The sequence below is a fragment of the Sebastes fasciatus genome, chromosome 2 (assembly GCF_043250625.1).
Source record: "Sebastes fasciatus isolate fSebFas1 chromosome 2, fSebFas1.pri, whole genome shotgun sequence".
Classification (NCBI taxonomy): domain Eukaryota; kingdom Metazoa; phylum Chordata; class Actinopteri; order Perciformes; family Sebastidae; genus Sebastes; species Sebastes fasciatus.
In genome coordinates, this window is record NC_133796.1 from 41,006,488 (window position 1) to 41,031,275 (window position 24,788).

At 40.0% G+C, this 24,788-nt stretch overlaps 1 protein-coding gene across 1 annotated transcript; it reads left to right on the top strand.

Annotated features, from left to right (window-relative positions):
* Nucleotides 1–2,376: 2,376 nt before the first annotated feature.
* asb7 (ankyrin repeat and SOCS box containing 7) lies at nucleotides 2,377–14,765 on the top strand. The gene is made up of 5 exons (XM_074624766.1): nucleotides 2,377–2,638; nucleotides 3,515–3,638; nucleotides 5,986–6,197; nucleotides 7,351–7,956; nucleotides 12,254–14,765. Exons 2-5 carry the CDS (start codon nucleotides 3,601–3,603, stop codon nucleotides 12,391–12,393), a joined length of 996 nt encoding a protein of 331 aa, XP_074480867.1. The 5' UTR covers nucleotides 2,377–2,638; nucleotides 3,515–3,600; the 3' UTR covers nucleotides 12,394–14,765.
* The last annotated feature ends 10,023 nt before the right edge of the window (nucleotides 14,766–24,788 follow it).

Below are 24,788 nucleotides of genomic sequence, written 5' to 3' on the forward strand. Positions count from 1 at the left end.
TGATGCTTTAAACTCCAGACCAGCGTTAAAGGGACTGTATGTACGTTTTTACACGTATAAACATTTTTTGTTTTTTATTGCTCGTGTGTGAACAGGTTGTAACCTAACCTAAAAACTTATATCTCACCTTTCTGGGTTTCCTCTATCAGCTTGTAGACTATTTTTAATCTGAAGAAGGCGGGACGTGGTGGAAGATATGTGATGTCATGCGCACTCGCAAGTGTCTTTACTCTCTTCGGCTCCACTTCAGGGCTAACAGTGTGCAATTAACCGCTAACACCAGCAAATGACCAGCCCCCACCACAACTCAGACTCCAACACAAACTACACAGAAACACACACACAAAAAAGTTATATCTAGTGAAGACAGTCTAGCAAAACAAGAATGTGACTGTAGGGGGGGACTAGAATCAACATCGGCCGGGCCTTCGATTCATGGAGGGATCTTTGTTTGGTATCAAAATGGACCCCAAGCTGGATCGGATAGGTAAGCTACCATTATGTAGGCACGTGAAATATACAGTGATATTGTGGTTTTAGCTGTCAATCACGCTCAGTGTCGTGTGTGTAGCCTCTGTTTTGACCGATGCTCACTCGCATCTGCGGCGTGCGATTGCGAGTACGAGCAACCGGACGCTGACTGTCGTTGACGTGACGACCACAGGTGTCACCGTTAACAAGCAATTTCTGATTCTTACATAGAGTCCCTTTAAGTTTAACGTGCTGCCTAATGAGAATCACCATTTGTCATATAAATAGTGTTAACTAAATAGTTGCATTTATTTCATTCAACATTGATTTTTTGTAATGGTGGGAAACTGGGGTTTACATTTTTCCAGAGAGAATTGTGGTGTGTTAAAAATGACGAAAAGCCATTTATGAAATCTTCTGAGTCATCTTCTTAATTTTGCTCTTGAACTAGTAACAGATCAATTTTCCTCTCTGACTACTCTCTTCTCTTGGTAATATTTATAATGAGTTCTGTAAATATGTATGGGGAAATGCTAGTAACACTTGCTGGATGGACTGTATTGTATGTCACTATCTAACCAAGTAGCCTACATTTACTCAAGTACTGTAGGCCTACTTACAAATTTGAGGTACCTGTACTTTACTTGAGTTTTTTCTTTCCATGGCACTTTCTACTTCTCCTCTACATTTCAGAAGGAAAGATTGTACTTTTTGCTTAACTAAAATCATTTGACAGCTTTAGGTACACTTACACAAGTTTTCCTACCCACTAGTTTCTAAAAGTAAAGATGAAACGATTAGTTCATTGAAAGAAAATTCATTGGCAACTATTTTGATGGTTGAAGTCATTTTTTCATGTAAAAACATTTCATGGTTCCAGCTTCACAGATGTGGAGATTTGCTGTTTTCCTTTTAATAATGTTAATAATGATAATGTATTAGTAATGTTGAGGTTTGGACTGTTGGTTGGACTAAGCAAACATTGCGAATGTGTCACTTTGGACTCTGGGTCATTGTGACGGCATCTCTCACTATTTTCACTATTTTTACAAACCAATCGATCGGTTAGGAGATTGGAGAAAATAATCAGCAGATTAATCCATTATGAAAATAATCATTAGCTAATAGTTCAAAATGAGCTCCACTTCAGTCAACTACAACAGTAAAATCCTACTTTTACAGTGTCCCGGCACTATATTCATTTTTAGCAGTTTCTTCATCTCCTGTTATTTTTATATCTGGTATATATTTTTATACTCTGTATTACTTAATTGTGCCTTTTTACTAATATGTTTTCATTATGGAACTGTGATGCTGGAAACTTGAATTTCCCTCGGGATCAATAAAGTTACTATCTATCTATCTGTCTGTCTGTCTGTCTGTCTGTCTATCTACCTACCTGTCTGTCTGTCTGTCTGTCTGTCTGTCTGTCTGTCTGTCTATCTATCTATCTATCTATCTATCTATCTATCTATCCATCCATCAATCCATCAATCCATCAATCCATCTATCTAATGAATGAGTAATAATAACCTAATGATATAATGGACCTATAATAGTTTGAGTCACAGGAGACATTTTTCTACTTGTAATAATTGAAGTACCTTTCCCTGATAATTAGGCCTAAGTAACATTTCCACTGCAGGACTTTAATGTGTGACACAGTGTGTTGTCCAGTGTGCTATTAGGAGCCTATACTGGTCTCTATACATCTCCATCCAAATCCTTTACCACAATAGTTTGTATATTCCCAACAATTCGGAGTTGAAGTCAAATGTCCATTCTTCCATTGGTCCATGTAGCTTATAACTTATCCTGCATGTGGATGATTGTTTGGTTCTCGTTTGTTTTGTTGCATTAGTTTTGCAGGGGGACGTGTTTGAGGAGGGTTTTATTGTGAAGGATCGGAGACGCCGGAAGTGGTGTTGTTTTTGCTGCTGGGGTCAAAGTGATGTGTCTCCCAGAGACACTTTGTTGTTAAAGCGGACAGTTGAACAGAGAAATGATGCTCCACAGTGCTGAGACTGACCTTTAGGGAAGTTTTCAGAGCCACTCTGCTGCTCAGTGATGGATCGGAGTTAGAGGAGCAGACATCTGCAGCTTTCACAACTCCTCTGTTCCTGTGTGGAGCTGATCGGCTCACTGGACCGTCTCTCAGCGGCTCTCTGTATGTTCACTCTTTGTTTTAGAGTCTCACAGCTGCTCTGATTAACACTAAACATGTACAATCAACTTAAATACCGATGCAGTCAGAGTACTGAGGTAGATCTGTCCTCACAGAGACAAGGGACATTACAACTAGTCCACAGCAGCTAGCAGCTAGCGGTGAGGAGTCAGTTAGCCTGCTGGCTAGCAGCGGTAGCTAACAGCCTGCTATATACACACACACATATATATATATATATATATATATATATATACCATTAAATCATCAGAGGTTAGTCAAAGAGTCTCTCATTCATCACATGATCTGTAATGTGGGACACGAGTTGTCTCCATCAGCCCTGTGTCTCGCTGCGCTTTAGTGAGTTACTGTCCTGGTTTACTATTGTTGGGTTGTGTTAGCAGGTAAAGCCTCTCTATCTGTCTATTGTTCACTGTTAGTTCATCCACCGGTTCAGCTAACACACTACAGAGCTGCTGATTAATACATGCTGAGGAGGTTTCTGTCTTGTTGCAACGTTTTACTCATTAGTTTGTAACAATGAGACGTTAGTCATTTTAAACTGACCTGCTTTTATTAGCAAGTTATTAGTCTCATTGATTGATCTTCCTGTCACTCAACAGTAGTATTATTATTATTAGTATCAGTTATTAATGTGGCCATAACACATCCATTAATGGGGTACTAATCTTCATGTGATGCACGTGCATCACATGAAGATTAGGATTTGATCAATTCAGTGTTTCTTTCCAGCTTCTCACCTTTTTGCTGACTTGCTAAAATCACTCTCTCTCTCTCTGTGTGTGTGTGTGTGTGTGTGTGTGTGTGTGTGTGTGTGTGTGTGTTGTGTGTGTGTGTGTGTGTGTGTGTGTGTTGCAGGAGAACCAGTAGAAGACAGAGAGTGTCTCAGTCCTCTCTCAGCCTCCCTGACAGTGCAGCTGTATATTTACAGGTGCAGCTCCGATATGACTAAGAGAAGCCCGTCTCTTCAGCTTGTCAAAAGGTAACTTTTCTTTTCTTTTCTTTTACTTGAGAGTGGCCAATAAAAGAAGTTCCAAATATTTGAATCATTTCTCTCAACAAGAGAAATGATGTGATCTTCTCAGGGCTGTTAAACTGCTGTGTGGTCTGGAACCAAATCAGGTGGTCTCTCACAGTCATGTCCTCAGAACCTGTGATGTAAACTGCATCTATGATTCAGGGGCTGGATATACTCCCAAATGTATCTGGACATCGGAAGCTCACTCCGCTGGGTGTCTGCATAGGGGGACGTGTTCACACATATTTGTCAGTGAGTGTGGTCCACTCGCCATTCAGATCTTTGTGGACATGGGCAGATGATTTGACAAATTGACCTCACACACTGCCACGTGAACACGTAAAATATAATTTGTGCATTATTGGACTAAAGCACAAATTATACTTCACGTCCAGTTACTGTGTCCCGTACAAATCACCTCAATGGCACTAGAGATCACTGAGATTGGAGGTTTAACCTAAACCTGCTGTACACCTATTCAAAGCATCAGTAGGCCAGATTGGAGCAAATATGATTAAAAAAAGTTATTTTTATAAAACGGTCACTATATCGTGACAAGTAGTATATGAAACAGGCAACATGAAAAGAATCATGTGTCCTCCGGTGCTCGTAACGGCATCTGCAAGATTTCACAGACCGGAGGAAAACAAGCAGTAAGAGCTGATCTGAGGTCTGCTGTCCATCTGCTGTCTATGAGAGCCGGTTGTCAATCACTCGCGAACTCCGACCAAACGGTCAAACTAGGCAGCGCTGATCAAATATGAATCAATATTATGTTACGTTAATGTCTATTTCTCTCCTCAGATGTTCTCTGAATCATCTTGTAGTGTACTGTTTAGCTGAAAAATGGGAAAGTTTGTGACACCGCCGCCATTGTGAAATCTGGTGAAGGAACGCCAAGTTCCGGTCACATGACCGGAGCACAGCCAATAGGAACGCTCTCTCTGAAATGACCTGTGATTGGTCAAAGTCTCCCGTCACGGGCTAGATGTTCTAAAGCCTGAAAACAGCCATGAGGAGGAGCAGAAGTCTAGTTATCTCTCAGAACACTTGAATTATAATATGCTGAAAGGTTATTGTCGAATTTTTGCCAATGATGCCAAAAATATACTGCCTAGTACAGCTTTAAATCTTCAATAGTCAACAATTTTTTGGAAGCGAGTGGGTTGGAAGCACAAATGTCATATTAAATCACTCTATTTCCTCATTCACAACATCTCTTACTAAAAGGCAGGAAAAGGGTATTCAATATAGGCTCTATATACCTACACAAATATACTATGTGCTTGTGCGAGTGGATTGGAAGCAAGTGATTGACATCTGCTCAGAGACGGCAAGGCTCCAGCTCGTCTCTGATTGGTTGTTTTCCTCCGGTCTGTGAAGTCTTGCAGATGCCGTTAGGAGCACCGGAGGACGCCAGAGGACACAGAGGACACATGATTTTTTTCAGTTTACCTGTCTCATGCACTACTGTCAGGATATAGTGACCGTTTTATAAACATAACTTTTTTAATCATGTTTGCTCCATTTCTATCCACTGCAGCTTTAACTCAACTTCAAGATCATAAAGTTCATTATAAGGACACATTTTTGCATCGCAAGTAATTTTATGAAACTAGGATCGATACTCAGTAATATTGACAAACTACTAGGAAGAATACGCTAGATTTAAAAAACGATCCCACATTTGACAGGATATTGATACTGCAGTGGATTGTAAGGAGACATTAGAGTTATTATTGTAGGGCGAATGTTCTATGATATGATTTACATTTTTATTAAAATTAGAGACATACATTTTTTTGTGATAGTAAAAAGTGCATCTAGACTAAATGATAAAGCAAACTGTATATTGTTCCGTATTCTCCGTGAAATACTCACACTGGAGGTATCCTGGTTGTGGTAAAGGAGAGCTGCGCTGCAACACCAGCAGGCTGAGGAGGACAAAACACATCAGAGTATATCAGCGTAGAAAGATGTTATTTCATATTATGTCTGTATGACCGATTCGTCAGTAAACTTAGTGCTGACAATGTGTACTACCTTCTTTTGCAGGGTTTTGTTCTCCTATGCACCTCTCTACCAGGTGTGCATTAGACAATTCAAGTTGAAATAGCACTGTAATGTATGTGAAATATATTATATATAATGAATTAGTATTTTAGATGATAGAATAGTTTCATAGCGTAGCAGTCAGGTCACCAACCCTTTGGCAGCTGAGTCAGAAACCTGCATGCCCACCCACATAAAGAAGGTGTTCACCAAACAGAGGTTAGGTACAGATGAACCTTCCCATTCCAAAATGTTCCAGGATGCTGAACCATCACTGCAGACGGAACCCTGAGCTTCATGAGGAGCTGCAGATCCAGGCTGCGGTGGCAGCGGGGGATGTCTGCACTGTCAGGAGAATGCTGGAGCAAGGGTACTCGCCTAAGATCCGCGATGCCAACGGCTGGACGCTGCTCCACTTCTCCGCTGCCAAAGGAAAAGAGAGATGTGTTCGGGTCTTTCTCGAGCACGGAGGTCAGAGGCCTTGTCTTGTTTTGTCTTGCTGTTGAAGTTGGCTTCAGTTAGCATTATGCCATGATAGATCTTAACACTAGGGGTCATTGTTTAACAGGAAGAGACAGTCTTTCATTCACCACTGTGTTAGCTGAAAGCCATTCAAGTTGAAAGATGTATAACATGATGTCACACATAGGTTGTTCCTCTGGCAAGGAAATCGACCCGATAGATAGATAGATGGATAGATACCAGCATCTCAGTTCCATAGTGCAAACATATTAGTAAAAAAGGCACAAATAAGTAGTACAAAGTATAATTTTTTTTTTATATAATGCAAAAAGTGTAATAGTGCTGGATAATAAAATATAGGAGATATAGATATTAAGAAATGTCAAATATGGAATATAATGCGGGATAAGAACTGAGGTAGAGTTTTTAAAACTAGACTAAAGTGCAGAATAAAGCTGTACATTGTTTGTAGAATACATTATATTTATATACAACAGTCCTCACATCTACAGAAAATGTGATCTAGAATAATCTCTTTTCCAAATCTATATATGTAGGTATATAGATATGATACTATGAAAAGAATTTGAAGTTAAAACATTCAAACTATGGCCGTTACATTTGGGGTTCATTTCCTTAAATGACAGACTTTAGCTGACATTAGGCGTCCATGGTTACTTTTGTGTTATTCAATGCAGAAATAGATAATACATTTATTTACTGTATATAGTGCTTTTTATAATACTTTCTTTGATGTCTATAATGCATTATAAACATACCTTTGTTATAATTTGCTTATAGCACTGTAATTATAATCATAAGCACTCATAAATATTTATGATGCTAAGCCTTTTATAATGACTAATAAGGTGAAGTACAATACTTCATAATTACTTATTGACAGTAATTATGATAGTGTATTATAAATCCCATAGTTGTAATACATTATAATATTTTTATAATACATTATAATAATATTAGTTACTCCAAGTGGTCATTGTTTGCTTTAAGTTAAAAAATGACATTAACACTGTGCAAGAACACACTAAACGTTGTGAAATGAGTTTTTACTTCACAAAGGACAATTAGTGTGACTCAAAGTACGACTCCTGCTGTATTGATTTCCCTCTCATTTCCACTCTTTCCACTCTTGTCCGTGCAGCTGACCCCACAGTGAAGGACTTTATCGGCGGCTTCACAGCCCTCCACTACGCTGCTATGCACGGCAGAGCACGCATCGCCCGACTGATGCTGGAATCCGAGTTTCGCAGTGACATTATAAACGCAAAAAGCAACGACGGCTGGACGCCGCTCCACGTGGCGGCCCACTACGGCCGAGACTCGTTCGTACGCCTCCTCCTCGAGTTCAGGGCCGAGGTGGACCCGCTGAGCGACAAAGGGACCACGCCGCTGCAGTTGGCCATCATCCGCGAGCGCTCCAGCTGTGTACGGATCCTCCTGGACCACAGTGCCAACATTGACATTCAAAACGGCTTCCTGTTGCGATACGCCGTCATCAAAGGCAATCACTCGTACTGCCGCATGTTCCTGCAGAGGGGAGCGGACACTAACCTCGGACGCCTCGAAGACGGCCAAACCCCCTTGCACCTGTCTGCCCTCAGGGACGACGTGTTGTGCGCCCAGATGCTCTACATGTACGGGGCCGATACCAACACCAGGAACTACGAGAGCCAGACACCAGTAGCTGTATCTGTTAGCATGTCTGGGATCAGCCGGCCCTGTCTGGACTTCCTACAGGAGGTCACGAGTGAGTCTCTCCAACACACACCCTGTCACACAAACACGTCCTACAGCGTTCCATATCGGTCCCCGTTCCCACAGAGTGAAAACAGTTCAACAACTAGTTATCATTAGGAATTATCAATTGATTATTTAAATTGTTTAGGCTAATAATAATAATAATATGAATAATAAAAATCATAACACATTTTATCTGACAAACATTTAAAACCCCGGAGGTATTAAATATACTTGATAGAACCGCTGAAAAGCAACGCATTCCAAAAGTTGTAACCAGCAAGTGTTTGGTGTCATTACATGCTAAATTACCTAAGCTATAAACCCTTCGTTAAATTAGTCTTTAAGTGATTTTCTGCAACAAATTGTTTGACTGACTGTCTTTTGGAATTGGTTTGAAAGTCAAATAAGGGGGAAAAGAACGTGTCCTCAGATGCTCTTGCAGCAGATTGATTTTGATAGCATCTGAAGTTCAGTGTATTTGACCATTCAGTGTTTCAGTAAACATCTGTAATAAATGGATATACTACAGATGTTTCAGTAAACATCTGTAGTATATCCATTTATTCACGTCTCACCTTGTTGACTAATACTAAAATTACTTATTTTCTCCTTTTCACATTTTACCTACTTGGGCTGAAAGAGTGATCCTAAACCTCTGCAATTGATGCAGTTTCTGAGTTTTGGAAATTAATAATCTGATAGCATAACAAATATTGTTCAATTCATAGATAGAAAAACAATAAAGATAGAATCAATGACCGATTAGTCGATTACAGGGATGCAACAAACTCGCTTTTCAGTGAATGACGCTTTTTTTCAATTTGTGTGTGTATGACGAGCGCAGCCACGACGGCTTCACAGGATTGCGCCCGCTCGTCGCTCCCTGTTTCAGATTGCCTGCACCTCCCTACCTGCCTGCTCACCTCTCATTGAAAATTAATTACGAGTTGAGTCGATCGCTCCCCGTGTGGAAAAGCCCTTAACTGTGAAAAGAAGTCTGTGAAAGTAGATGGGAGGTAGAAAAGGATTCCAAGTTTGGTACAACAAGTGATAGAGCTTTTGATTGTAAGTTGTGAGGAGGAAAAGGTAGAACAAATGTAAAGAGTGAAAGAGTGCTGCTTGCCAGCACAAGGTTCTTCTAATGACTACTGTTCAGTCCCAGAACAATCCCAGGGTGGAGGAACAGGAGAGCACATTACCTGAAGCATTATGATTTGGAGGGAACAATGGCTGCATTCCTCCGCTGCCCCCTGCACTTTGATATCAAAGATATCAAAGATATCAAAGAGCTGTGCACTGATTCAGACAAGCCCTTTCAGAGACTCCCAACCCTCAGCCAGATCACATATCTGCTGGGTTATTGATTACACCTCTACCTCCTGGATTAACTCATATGCCATGAAAGGCTTGTCCCACGCCGTATGACAGGCACCCGGCTCTTTTCAACTGCTGCACATGTCAGTGTTGCTCCCCTTAGGTTTTTTCTCATGTCAACTCCTGCAACATGTAAACCTGTCCTCATACAAAGGCTCCGACTTCAAGCCCATACTCCACCCAGAGAAAGTGTCACATAGATATATCTATAATGTTCTAATGTTCCACATACAAGTCTAGATCTGTTCAAAATCCTTGAATTATTAAAAAGGCATAATGCTAGCTCCTAGGGATGCTCATTTTGAAAAAATTTCTTAACCGACCCTCGTTACCGATTATTAACCGTTAACCCACAAGATTTGTGCCTCGCGCCAGCTGCAGTGTACGAACACAACAGACAACTGAGTCTCCAGTTCAGCGTCCGGGAGCGTTCACTTAGCAGCTACGATGCTGCGTGTAGTGTCGCAGACATGCAGCCACTTTCCCAGTAAAAGTCTCCACCGCACATTTAGTTTAGTTTAGCAGGTTGTCAGCTGTGTGTCTGCCCGGCGGAACTTTAGTGAGTGTCCTACAGTGTATTTGTGCTACGTTAGCAGCTCTAGCATTGCCGGAGGCTTCGTGTTCGCCGCCGCCACACGTAGTCTGAGTAACTTTAGTGAGTTTCCAACAGACCGTGTGTGTGTGTTGGCGGTGAGTGTGAGGTTGTTGGTGGCGTTCTAGCTGTGATCGTAAGTGTAGCAGTGTGTGTACAGTTTATTTGTCGGTGAATAAATGCTACGAAACTACAACTCCTCCGCTCCACTCAAGCGAGCCAGAGACCGGAGACGACTTCCTGTATCCTGCAACTCCGGCTCCGCCTCTTAAGGTGGGCTGTTAAGGTGGACCAGCTTTTCTCCTTAAAGAGACGAGCCGCTCCTCTGAGCCGCTCAGCTTTTGAGTTAATTATAAATATTTCTTTTAACCGATAGCGTTAATTGGTTAAAATGCTTAATGTCGGTTAACAGTTAATTCTGAACATCCCTACTAGCTCCTGTAGGACATGCAGTGATGACTCTGGCAGCCTGTTGACCTGAGGCTAGTTTTTGCACCCACTGAGTAACATGTCATTAATCCATGTAAGATGATTGTATTAGTTACATAATTCATATTCTCTGGCTGTACTGAACAAAATAACTTCAGTCTATGCAGTCCATAACCTGGGCCTCTCATGACCTAAGCTGTTAAGAGCCTTGTGAGGTTTTGGTACGACGTTCTTCACTGTTTTACAAACCGTGACGTTTCCGATATCCTTCATTAAAGAGCTGAGAGTGGTTCCAACCTCATCATTTTTAGGCTCTGTTTGGTAGGCGAGAAAAGTGAGCAGAAGTAATATTGTTATTGATTTTTTACAAAAATCCATAATCTGGTTTCACCTTTTAAATCTTTTCCCTGCACCGTTTGGCTGTGTTGGTGTTTCACATCAGACATCGACAGCACTGCTGCCATTACCTGGAGCTTCCATTTAGTATCACCTTCTGAGCTTGCCCACATTCATGGAAACAAAACTAGAACCTGTTACAATAGATGTAGAAATATAACATGCTCTGTTATATTTAGTTAACTTCCTGCAATGGAAAAGGGATAATTGTAACTATCCTGGTATTTGGGTTTTGTGGCCACCTGGGTGCATGGAGTTTGATTTTATTCATACAAATCATAAAATAAATACACTTATTAAGTAAATATACTCTATATTTTCTGACAACTTGCTGTTTATCTAAACGGCTCAGTTTAATCAAATCATAAAAATGCATGTTTTCCCACTCGGCTGCATTGAAGCATGCAGGTAGTAGGTAGCTGTTTGGAAACTTGTGCTGCCGTCCCGGTACAGTGAAGGTGAAAGGAACGGTACAGGCCCTGCATTGAAATGTCTCTGAAGCATCATGGAGTCCATGGAGATGGGGAATTGTCCTGGAGTTTTGTTCTTGTGTTTAATCCACCTCACTCAACTGACGGGTGTTTCCTATGGTGGAGGGAGAGAAGAGTCACTCTACCCACATCACACTGATAACACCCACACACATCACTTCCTGGAATCAAGGGGATTCTTCCCAACTGTTTGCATGCAGCTGATAAAAGTGTGTGTATTGAGTGATTTGGGGTACTGATTACTGATTACTGATTAATGCCTGAGGAAGGCTTTTGGTGCTAAGCTAATTTCCATACTGTATATGGAAGAGCGAAAGCATTAAAGCCCCATGTTTAGGATTTAAAAAAGTCTTACTTTAGCATATTCTAGTGGTAGTATCATCCATTATCAAGCTTAAATGTGCCTCTCTCAGCTGGATGGTTTTCCTTTTTAATATAACACCACACCGCACAAAATGGATTGTAGAACTGAACACACACAAACAAGCTGTACTCACAACAGAAACCTTTTTTTTTTTACAAATTTTAAACAAGCTTAGTTTAAAATGAAGGGCTGTTGTATTGCTTTACATTTTACAGTAGAGACATAACAATACCAGAAATTCAGTATCAGTGAAATTCCACGATTTTCAATACCCAATTCGATCCCACGGTAAAAAAAACAAAAACAAAGCAATAAAACACGTTGGATATGTTGTTAATATAACGTTGTTAATATAACGTTGAGATGAAATGAAACTCACTCATCTTAAATTCTGTGAATGAATCTAAATGTCTGTCTTTGAGTTGGAAGTGTTTCCTCCTTTTCGTCTGAAAAGTTCGATGGCACCGTTTGCATGCTGTATAAGCGATTGTATTTTTATTTGAATATACATAACGTAAATACCAATACCGACTTATCTGCAATAAGTCAAACTTGGCTGATTAAAATGGTCCCACGGATGCATCGGTCAGGCTCTAGTAATGAACTCCCTCTCAGGTGTTATTCCACTGTGTAATAACTGTTTCTCTTCCTCTTTCAGGACAACCTCGGACACTACAAGATTTGTGTCGAATAAAAATCCGTCACTGCATTGGCCTTCAAAGCTTGAAATTGTTGGAGGATCTACCGATTGCAAAGGTTATGAAAGAATATTTAAAACATAAGTTTGACAATGTGTGAAGGCAGCAACAATAGAAGAGGAGAGGGGGACTAAAAAACTATCATTTTTAAAGACTATGCAATCACGATGCTCCTCGTCTGGAAGACATGTCCACAGGTCTGCTCTGTACGTGCTGAAGGATAGTTAGTCCAGCCTGGTTGTCCAGTTCAATCGTTTTCTGCTCCTGTTCTCAATTCCAGCCTTTTTTACATTTAGAACAGTGGCTGAAGAGTGGAAATGGATCCACCTCATGTGGGGCAAAGGTTATGTGTTTTGTTGGGGAAAAGAAAACCTCATTTGACAGATAGCATTGTTACTACAGTTAGCGTAATTACCATTTATGTTGTCACTGTAAAAGTGTGCAAGATGTTATCCTCGTCATCAAGTGCATACTTGCCAATGAGTCTTTTTTCTTTCTTTTTTTTCACTGAGCTATAGGAAGCTAAACTCAAATTGCTGCAGTGGTGATTTTCTTTATTTCTCAGCATTGTGTCGAACAACTTGGATAATGATAGCTTTAAAAAAACAGTTGACAAGGTACACTCCCTGATTATGTTTCATCAACCTAATAGTGAGTCTAATAGCCTGGTTCCAAACCTCTGAATCACCACCCACATCTCCAGTTTGCTCAATGACTTGTGAAGCAAATAGCACCTGTGTTGTGACCATTGACACGCAGCTAGTTCCAACAATTGACCGAGCATAGCTAGCTAGCTATGCAGGAAGAGAAAATCAGTGTTAAGTTTGTGCAACTTTGCTCTGAACAGAAAGCAGGAAGAAAAAACTAAATGTGGAGCTAATGATGGCTAAAGATGTGGACTGTATGGTCTGCATGTCAAATACTGCTCCAATAAGATGAACACAAGCTCACTTCAATTCAGAACAACCAAAGAAACATTCTGACCTGCCAGAAATTCATGTTATCATCCCAACAGCCACATGGTTGATCATTCAGGCAATTAATCATGCGTCTGGTGTAAATTCAGCTCTAAATAATTAGTGACTACCAACCTGTTTGGAGTTAGATGGAGTTTGGAGAAACAGACAGAAGTACCAACACAGGAACAAAGCAATGCACTGCTGTGGACGGGGGCAGCAGCAAAATGTATTTGAAGACCATTAAAAGAATTAGTTAAAGTTTACGCTATGTTTAGGATATTTTTACCGCTTCATCTTGTGGTCAGACAGCCCTTTCCAACGGGGAACTGAAAGTGAAACTTATCTTTGCTCTCTTCAAAGCAGCCAGACTGACAAAAACAGCAGGCCTATACCAGTAAATAAGTTTCACTTTCAATTCAGGTCCCTTTCGGAAAATATTCTAAATATAGCATACATTTAAACTGATATTCATTTTTTTAGGTGAGCCTTTTTTTTTAGGCGTCTGAAATCCGTTTAGCTGCTGCCCCCGTCCACAGCAGTACATGGCTTTGCTCCAGTGCTGGTACTCCTGTTTACTTCTCCAAACTCCATCTACATGTCCTGTAGTAATACACTGACTATGGATAAGTACCTCATACAACCCCACTGAGAAACACCCAAACTACCCCTTTAATCAGTACAGTGCCTGCCCAGCGTTACATCAATATCTCCCGTCAGACTGAATGAACGAAGTGAAGCAAAATTCAGTCTGACTATTTGAATTGAACAGATGTTTTAAGGTTTTGGTGCTGTGACAAAATCAGGGAGTGCATCTTGAAAAAAAATAATTCACAAGATTCGATTTACTTCAGAATAACGTGCACAGATACATCTGTATTTCATGACACAAGTAAGAATATAACATGCAGCTGAAATGATTTTGGAACTTCACTTTGATGGTTAGAAATATTAATTTGATACTACCAGTTGAACAGTGAAAGTGTTCTGCAGTGAGCAACTATGAATCAATCCATCTCGACACTATGTGTAGTACATTTGAGTTTGGAGTGAATGCACTGTGATAAAAATCTGTTCTGAAAGCACCACCTTGACTCACTAAAGCAGTTGTCGATGGAATCATGAATAACGATCGACGTTTTGGATAACACTGACAACAATCGCTAGAAGCTACAGTCAATGTAAATATGTTACATGTACAACAGATATTTTTGTAGAATTTATTTAAGCAATGATCTCTGGTATTCTTAATGTATTTAAAGTTTGGAAAGTATTGTGATCTGTTTGGTGTGATTCAAGTATTTTTACTTTTTTTCTGTGTGTCTGAGTTCAAGTACTCTGTTGTACAAGAATCATTTGGAATTAGATTTTTATGGCAGACATGTTGGGTGCTTTTTTAAAATTCATCATCTCTTGCAGGTAACTGTTGTGGAGATTATACTGTGAATTTTTCATTTTGACAATTCAAAATAAAATGTAGGATTTGGGATCTAAGTAATGCCCACGCCACAGGAAATATTTCTTTCTCTGTCTCTGCATGTGTTTTAAAATTCGTAGTGACACTGTGTGGCGCCTAAAGTTGGTTTTCTTAATATGTTGTATTCACAAATCCATTCTAACAATGTTCACCTGCATTATTATGTCAAGTGTCATATGGTAAAACTATAGCGTGTTTGTCTGTAGCCTTGGTTTGGGACATTATGTGAAAATGTGCACATTGTGAAATGCGAACTTTGCTCTATGCAGGTAAACTGGGATTAGATGACTTTAAACAAGACTACACACAGGCAGTGAGTGGGTTACTGTAGGCAAGATCATTTCTTTTCTTATAAATATCAAGACCACAACCACAGGGATACACACCTGTGTCCCGTTTTAGGGGCTGCATCCGTCAAAGTCTGCCTTTCAAAACTGAATACAGTCTGGACCGGTCCTATTTTATAGGCTCCTCCAAATGCAGCCCTGTTTTTCCTGAATGTGAAGGACTCTGCCACCGAGTCCTTTGTGTTCTTAAAGGCCCCTTTACACTGTGTGTCCTGAAGACAATGAAAGTTGACAAAAGTCATCGTGTGCATCTCCTCCCTCAGAAAACTGTAGAACAGGATGTGTGAGTAGACGACATATCTGCTTGCATAGATCTTTTCTATTTCTACCTAGATTCACCAAAGCTTCATAGCACAATCTGACATGCCAGATTGCAACCAAGATTTTATCAGGCCATCTCACACAATGTGACGATGTGACGATGAAACCTGTGAGATCGCTCAGTTTATAGGGGCCTTAAAGGGGACATGTCATGCTCATTTTCAGGTTCAGATTTATATATTGGGTTTCTACTAGAACATGTTTACATGCTTTAATGTTCAAAAAACACATTATTTTTCTCATCATGTCTGTCTGAATATACCTGTATTCACCGTCTGTCTGAAACGCTCCGTTTTAGCGCCTGTCTCTTTAAGACTCCCTCCTGAAAAAGCCCAGCCTGCTCTGATTGGCTTGCGAGAAAAATATGGTGCATCTTTTCAAAGGTAGTTCTCAAGCTGTGGGCGGTATATTCTAATGAGCCTGCATGTGACATAGGAAGGGGAGCCAGATCTGATTGGCTTGTTGAATCACATGTTTTCTGATCTAGGCAGCCCACAAAAAACTGACTGGGTTGTCTTGATATGTCCTCTTTAATTGATTGAGTGCTGAATTGATATTTGTTTAATGGTGCCCTTGTAAAGTCTGGCAATGCATTTGGTGACCAATTTGTATTTAGCAGTTGAGTGGACCCAGTTGGTTATCAGTTATTAGCAGTTTAAATATATTTATTGCACGGCGTTGTTGAATACTTGATTCTGATTGGTTAATCAAGGCATTCTACGGTCTGTTATTTCTCTATAACAGACCGTTGCTATGTGCGCAGCTCTGATGTCGGACTCTGGCGGACTGTTTTGTGTCAAATTATTGAGTTCTTACAAGTATAAGTACAAGTAGCCGTGTACAGCTAGCGGGTCATTGTTGTGAAAGAAACCCCTTATTTCCCAACCGCGTCAGGGTGCAGCATCGCCCTGTCGGGTTTTCTTTCACAACAATGACTCGCTGTACATTATCCCTTACATAATACATGGTTGATATCAAGTTCAATCACTACAGATTTGGAAGATTACACATATCATTTAAAATGTCCTGAGTTTACGTCTGGTATGTACTACTTTGTCAGCCATTTGAGACCTCCTAATGCTAAACTTTTATTTAAAGGTCCCATATCGTGCTCATTTTCAGGTTCATACTTGTATTTTGTGTTTCTACTAGAACATGTTTACATGCTGTAATGTTTAAAAAAAAACTTTATTTTCCTCGTACTGTCGGCCTGAATTTACCTGTATTCGCCTCCTGCCTGAAACGCTCTGTTTTAGTATAATTCAACAGAATTGCAACAGAATTGTGTTGCCAGGCAACGGCTTGGGTCCATGTTTACTTCCTGTCAGCGGATGTCATTCACGTACACTACAACAGGAAATAAACTGTGACACATTTAGAATGTTTATGTTTAAAACAGTATAATGATCTAAATATTGTATATTTGTGACATCACAAATGGACAGAAATCCTGACAGCTTGTTTCAAAAGCTCAGTTTCTGAATACGAGCTGTGTGTATTTCTCTGTGGATTAAGCGTTTCGATACTTTCACAGTATTTATATAGAACTTAAACCTGCTTTATAATATAAAAGCTATGAAAATGTCACTTTTTACAATATGGGACCTTTAAATAAGGATCATCTGAATTGGTTTGGTCTTAGTGAGGGTAGAGTGTCTCTCGGTGCACAGGTACAGCCCAGTAGCCCCCTCAGTCTTCTGAATGGCACACTTTAGAAGACTGTATCCTCTAAAAGATGCAGTCGCTGAAATGGAACTAGAACAAAACCAGTGAGTGTTTGTTTAAATTTGTTTTCACTAATTTAAGAATGTGAGTTTTGTAATTTGAATGCCAGGGGTTTTTGATTGTTGGTCCTGCAGCAGTTTTACTGATGTCTTGGATCTAATTGATTTGAATATTACTGCTAAGATACATTCTGAATAGCAAGATTGTGGATGCAGCCTCCTCCCTTCTGACTCACTAATCATTTTTATTATGCAGTATTCCCACATGTGAGTGATAAATAAATACTCAAGTGTTCATCATACCAGAATATTCTCCACCACATTTCAGTTTTGTTTCATTGTTCCATATACTGTCCATCTTTCTCTACGCGGTTCTGGATTTGATACGTTGCCATTTTGCAGCAGCAGTTTTGTATTGCGTGTGAATGAGTTTGTCATACATTGACTGCCTTCTCCAATCGGTTCCTCAGCAGACTTTGGTCGTCACAGTCAGGGAAACACTTCATACATGTCTTATGTGGCTATCAAATGGCTGTAAGTCTTCCACATCATTAACTACTGAATGTACAGAATATGCAGATTTTCAAACTTACAAAGCAAAAATGTGTGAATAAACTAAAGTTAACGTTTCTTTTGTGTGTTTGATGAATTTACTTTTGTAAAGTATTAAAGGTCAGAATCTGGGTCTCATACCGGATATCATTCATACAACGGATCATTCTATCATTACCATTAATAATAACCCTACTCACCAAGTTAATAACTGAGATCTGGGGAACACAGTCACATCACCGAAAAGAAGTCAGACAGAGAGAAACATGAGCAGTCAGATGAACAAATGTATTTGGAAGAGAAAATAGAGGCAAACAGTAAAGCTAGAGAGCATCTTGTGATGGGATTACACCAGCTGCAACTCCAAAATGGGCCGGGGGAAGGGCAACGGACCCCTCCTCACTTCCTCCCCCCTTACCTCCTCGCCCTCTTCCTCGGACCACACCCATCTTCGAACTCAACCTTCATACTGATCTCAACTACACCTGTAACGTTTCATGACAGCATCTTGCAGTTATGACGCTATCTCGCTAATCTGTCCACAAACAAACACCTGGCGAAGTACTGAAAACCGCTTTTATGGTACTGCCCCCTACAGTCCACTATAACCAGTCCACTCTAAACTCTCGGTCCCACTATAACCAGCCCACTCAGCCCCTCTGTGTCCCACTATAACTAGTCCACTCAACCTCTCTGTCCCACTATAACCAGTCCACTCAACCTCTCTGTCCCACTATAACCAGTCCACTCAGCCTTTCTGTCCCACTATAACCAGTCCACTCAACCTCTCTGTCCCACTATAACCAGTCCACTCAGCCGTTCTGTCCCACTATAACCAGTCCACTCAACCTCTCTGTCCCACTATAACCAGTCCACTCAGCCTTTCTGTCCCACTATAACCAGTCCACTCAACCTCTCTGTCCCACTATAACCAGTCCACTCAGCCGTTCTGTCCCACTATAACCAGTCCACTCAACCTCTCTGTCCCACTATAACCAGTCCACTCAGCCTCTCTGTCTCACTATAACAGGGGTCAGCAACCTGCGGCTCTGGCGACACATGCGTCTCTTTAGCTCCTCTCCAGTGGCTCCCTGTGGATTTATAAAAATGGAAATGAATAACTCGTTTTTGTTTACATTTTCATTTTTATTTATCATTGTTGTAGGTCTATGGTATGATGGTACGACGGAGTATTAGGGCCACATTGAGGAAAAAAAATAAATTTGAGATTTCAAAAATAAAGTCAATCTTATAAAGTAGTAATTTTACGTGTTATTTTTTTTTTTCTCGTAAAGTTATGACTTTATTTTCGTAATATTATGACTTTTTTTCTCATAAAGTTATGACTTTATTTCATAATATTACGACTTTTTTTTTTTCGCAAACCTATGACTTTTTTCTCGTAATATTATGACTTTATTCTGGAAACCTCTGATTTTTCCCCCTAAATGTGACCCTAATACTCTGTAGTACATTTTCTCTTTGGCCCTCACTGCATTAGACTTATATACTATATACTTAGACTATAAACTGTGTTACCTTCATCACAATGCTCAAATGTTTTGTGGCTCCAGACAGATTTTTTTTTTTTACTTTGCCTAAAATGGCTCTTTTGATAGTAAAGGTTGCTGACCCCTGCCCATTTTTTTTGTTGGTTTTGAACTATTTAAGGTGAAGAAATGTGCTATTTTCTATCATTTTCTGCTCCATTAATTTCTTATGTGCCAGCTACGTTCAGTAGCCATGAATGTTTCGCTGAGGCTGAGGTGAAGGCATGCAGTCATGTCAGGGCACTTAGGTATTAAAGGTCCCATATTGTAAAAAGTGACATTTTCATGGCTTTTATATCATAAAGCAGGTTGAAGTTCTATATAAATACTGTGAAAGTATCGAAACGCTTAATCCACAGAGAAATACACACAGCCCGTATTCAGAAACTCTGCATTTGAAACAAGCCATCAGGATTTCTGTCCATTTGTGATGTCACAAATCTACAATATTTAGACCATTTCAAAGTTTTAAACGTAAACATTCTAAATGGGTCCCAGTTTATTTCCTGTTGCAGTGGATGTGAATGACATCAGCTGACAGGAAGTAAACATGGACCCAAGACGTTGCCTAGCAAAACAAATTCTGTTGCAATTCCATTGAAATGTACTAAAACGGAGCGTTTCAGACAGAGGGTATATTTAAGCAGACAATACGAGGAAAATACAGGGTTTTTTAAACATTAAAGTATGTAAACATGTTCTAGTAGAAACCCAAAATACAAGTATGAACTTGGAAATGAGCATGATATGTCCCCTTTAAATCATTTATGTTTATCTTTCAAATTAACCATATTGATCATTTTAACTGTGAATTTTCTTTTACCATAATTTATTTAAAAATGTAAAATTACTGGCTAGCAGGGAGGGCAGCTAATACACAGAGCTTGAAAATGTATTTTTTTTACTTTACTGTCTTTAAAGATCACAACTTCAGTAACTGAGGTCCTGACAAAGCGCAACACTGTTCCCCAACAGGTACTAAAAAGGATTTATACTTGATGGAAGGGGTTAATAATGACAGCCCCTCTGTAAATGTGTACGCCGTAGGTTTTTATTTATAGTTAAGTGTCAGATTTCAGTCAATGATATCGCAACACAAGGCATATGTATAGGCTTAAATCATATTCCCACAGTAATAGTCGGCATTCTTTTAATTTACTTTGTGATACAGATGGGAAGGAATTCTTTCATTCACTTTGATGTGGTAACAGTGGTGAGCTGAAGGCTTGTACTGAAGATGGATTCATCAGATATGTGTTACTGAAAGTTATCAGATTACTGAGCTTCTTCATATTTGCTTGATGTTGTCTTCACTATCAAAAGTCTCTACCAATATCACATATTTGGTGGAGAAAACACAGGCAGTCCAAGCTGACGAGTAACAATCAACAGAGACATATAGGTACAGCAGCTGACCCTTTAACCCCTTACCATTCCGCCCTCTTTTTTTCAGAGGGGTAGGGGTGGGGGACAGTGGATGTTCAGGGGGAGATAGCAGGTCAACAGTAGATGTTACATAGAAGTGGTGTACACCATCTGAAAGCTGGGAACCTGAAGATTAATTTGAGATGCAGCACAGCACTGTGGATCAAGTTGTTCTAGTCATTAATAAGAAATAAAAATGTATTAATAAATGAATTAATCAATTAAAGGTCCCATATCGTGCTCATTTCCAGGTTTATACTTGTATTTTGGGTTTTTATTAGAACATCTTTACATGCTGTAATGTTCAAAAAAACTTTATTTTCCTCATACTGTCTGCCTGAATATGCCTGTATTCATGTTCTGTCTGAAATGCTCCGTTTTAGTGCATTTCAACAGAATTGCAACGGCATTGCGTTGCTAGGCAACAATTTGGGTTCATGTTTACTTCCTGTCAGCTGATGTTATTTATATACACTGCAACAGGAAATAAACTGGGACACATATAGAATGTTTACGTTTAAAACCGTGTAATGGTCTAAATATTGTATATTTGTGACATCACAAATGGACAGAAATCCTAACGGCTTGTTTGAAACGCACAATTTCTGAATACGAGCTGTGTGTGTTTCTACGTATATTGAGTGTTTTGATAGTTTAACAGTACTTATACAGCACTTAAACCTGTTTTATAGTGTAAAAGACATGAAAATCTCACTTTTTACTATATGGGACCTTTAAGATAAATTGTGAAAGTGTATAAGAGCATAGAACATGATGATATAACTTTGTGATGGCTGTCTCCCTGCTTATGTCTCATATAAATTGTTGGAGCAATTTTTGGGTTGATACCATTTGTTACACAGATTTGGTGCTAAATTTAACCATTTTTTTTTACCACTTGAGAATTGATAAAAATGATCAATAATCCCTCCAAAATACCACATTAAGACACCAAGACCTTGAGGAACACCATAGAAAAAGCCATGCTGTGATTTGGGATCAAAAACTTTTGACGTTTGGAGATTTCTGCATGAATTGCATTTTCGGCGATTGGATGGCGAGCACTTATGCTGTGTAAACTTCTCAGAAACCCCCTTATTGTCAATCTAGCTATTGAAAGCCATCCATCCTCTGAATGCTTTAGGTCTGTAGTTTGAGCCATCCATCCTCTGAATGCTCTAGGTCTCTAGTTTGATCCATCCATCCTCTGAATGCTCTTGGTCTCTAGTCTGATCCATCCATCCTCTGAATGCTCTAGGTCTCTAGTCTGATCCATCCATCCTCTGAATGCTCTAGGTCTCTAGTTTGATCCATCCATCCTCTGAATGCTCTAGGTCTCTAGTTTGATCCATCCATCCTCTGAATGCTCTAGGTCTCTAGTTTGATCCATCCATCCTCTGAATGCTCTAGGTCTCCAGTTTGATCCTTCCATCCTCTGAATGCTCTAGGTCTCTTGTTTGATCCATCCATCCTCTGAATGTTCTAGGTCTCTTGTTTGATCCATCCATCCTCTGAATGCTCTAGGTCTCTAGTCTGATCCATCCATCCTCTGAATGCTCTAGGTCTCTAGTTTGATCCAACCATCCTCTGAAGGCTCTAGGTCTCTAGTCTGATCCATCCATCCTCTGAATGCTCTAGGTCTCTAGTTTGATCCATCCATCCTCTGAATGCTCTAGGTTTTTAGTTTGATCCATCCATCCTCTGAATGCTCTAGGTCTCTAGTCTGATCCAGCCATCCTCTGAATGCTCTAGGTCTCTAGTTTGATCCATCCATCCTCTGAATGCTCTAGGTCTCTAGTTTGATCCATCCATCCTCTGAATGCTCTAGGTCTCTAGTTTGATCCATCCATCCTCTGAATGCTCTAGGTCTCTAGTCTGATCCATCCATCCTCTAAATGCTCTAGGTCTCTAGTTTGTGGCTGTAAAGTTTCATGAGGCTGTGATTATCCTAGAGGTCACCACGCACAGATCATTTTATACAGTGAGTTTCAAAAAATGGTCTCACTATAATGAAATGGCTAATATGGGGATTAATATCATCAATTTGCAATTCCATGACTGTTTATGGTCCCCAGTATGCAGAAATATTCAAACACACCATTTTTAGAATAGGAGAAGATAACACATTTATACAGCATTAAAAAAATGCATGGTTTTTGCCCCAAACTGCATGTGATTATCATAAAGTGGGCATGTCTGTAAAGGGGAGACTCGCGGTTACCCATAGAACCCATTTACATTCACATATCTGGAGGTCAGAGGTCAAGGGCGCCTTAGCATGACATGGTTGGTACCAATGGATTCCTCAGTCTTTCTTGTTTCATATGACCGTCAGGAGTGTTAAGGGGTTGGGGGCATATCCTGCTCATTTTCAGGTTCATACTTGTATTTTGGGTTTCTACTAGAACATGTTTACATGCTTTAATGTTCAGAAAACACATTATTTTTCTCATCATGTCCGTCTGAATATACCTGTATTCACCCTCTGTCTGAAATGCTCCATTTTAGCGCCTGTCTCTTTAAGACCCCCCTTCCTGAAAAAGCCCAGTCTGCTCTGATTGGCTTAGAGAAAAATATGGTGCACCTTTGCAAAGGTAGTTCTCAAGTTGTTGGCGGTATATTCTAATGAGCCTGCATGTGACATAGGAAGGGGAGCCAAATCTGAATCGCTTGGGAAATCACATGTTTTCTGATCTAGACAGCCCACAAATAACTGACAGGGTTGTCTTATTTCACAGTGTGTGGGTTGGTAGGCACTCCAGATTCCCAAATGCATGTGCACAAGCACTGAGAAAGTGAATTTTTCACGACATGGCTTTATTTAAGTTTTAGGTACAGTCAGTCGTTGACCATCATTTGATTATCATCAGCAATGCGTGTATATAAGTATCATTATTCCAGTTTTATTACATATTTATTGCATTTTGGAATACCCAAATATACTCATATTTTGGGACTATTTGAGTAGGATGTGGAAGATAAAGTGATACATTCTCCTTCCTGTGTGGAAAGTAAGTATCATCAGATAATAATCACCACCGAGCCTGTTCAGGTCGTTCCACTCACACTGGCACAGTACCAGGGTGTTACCTTTCAGAGGATACCAGTGCACATGTGTGTGCCTGCTTAGCTTGGAGGGGGTTGTAAGATTTTTATTCTTACACGTTTGATCGGTTACCCCGCCCCCCACCCAAATAATAGAATATAAAAGCAACAGGGAAATCTGAAAATGGCACTTTGTCAGGCATCTCTCCTGAGCTCTGTATCATTTTACAAAAGGCATTTTCCCTTTTCTTTCTTTATTTCTCCTTTCTTTTTTTCCTCCGGAATGCTGTCTTAAAAGAGGTGGTTTCTGCTTTCGCCTCCATTTGTTCTCAGCGGGACTCAGTCAAACACTACACTGAGCTGAGGTGACCCAATAGTGGCTGTGATATACTGCTGTCTTACTTTACCAAACATAGGGTGCTATCGTTGAGCAGATCACTGGTAGCATTACATGATAAAACAATGCCATCCCTCTGTGGGCCAGCAAGCCTTCAGACAGTAGGAACAATGGCAGCTTTGTCAGGAGTCTCTACAGCTCAGTGCGCTGTCTAAAAATATCTAAATGCGTCTTCCTCTCCTACCTGATACGGCACCTCCAGACTGTCCCACCTAAATCCAATATGTGCACATATACCCCTATGATGGCTTCGTACAAAATATATGAATGCAATTCCATTAGATTCATATGTTTGCAAAGTCCTGTAGGTTTCTTGGTAATGTAATGTGAGAAAGGGAGCTCCTTTCTCCAAGCCACATCAGGACAATGCACTCTGCCAATGTATTTCTATTGTAGTAGAAGAGTACAGACTTGTCGGTATCATTCTCATATTTTGTATCTTTTCTACATTTTGACAAGTGTGTATTAAATTACAAGCGTTGTCTGTCCAATGCCAAAGGAGCCTATTTCTAACAATTAATAATATAAATAATACATGAGACTAGTCACAGAATTAGTTCCTCGTGTGCAGCTACTTCTGCAGAATTAGCGGTGCAATAATCACATATTGAATCCCAGTTAGTCTCTAAATTTTGAGACTCATTGTCTAAGCTGATGTCAGCTTCTAAACCTACCACCTGCCTCATTGACTTCCGACCAGC

Excerpts from the sequence above, each read along its gene's own strand:
- asb7 (XM_074624766.1), top strand. The coding sequence starts at position 3,601 with ATGACTAAGAGAAGCCCGTCTCTTCAGCTTGTCAAAAG. Across the intron at positions 3,639-5,985 it reads TCTCTTCAGCTTGTCAAAAG|GATGCTGAACCATCACTGCA; the intron begins GTAACTTTTCTT and ends AAAATGTTCCAG. Across the intron at positions 7,957-12,253 it reads CTTCCTACAGGAGGTCACGA|GACAACCTCGGACACTACAA; the intron begins GTGAGTCTCTCC and ends TTCCTCTTTCAG.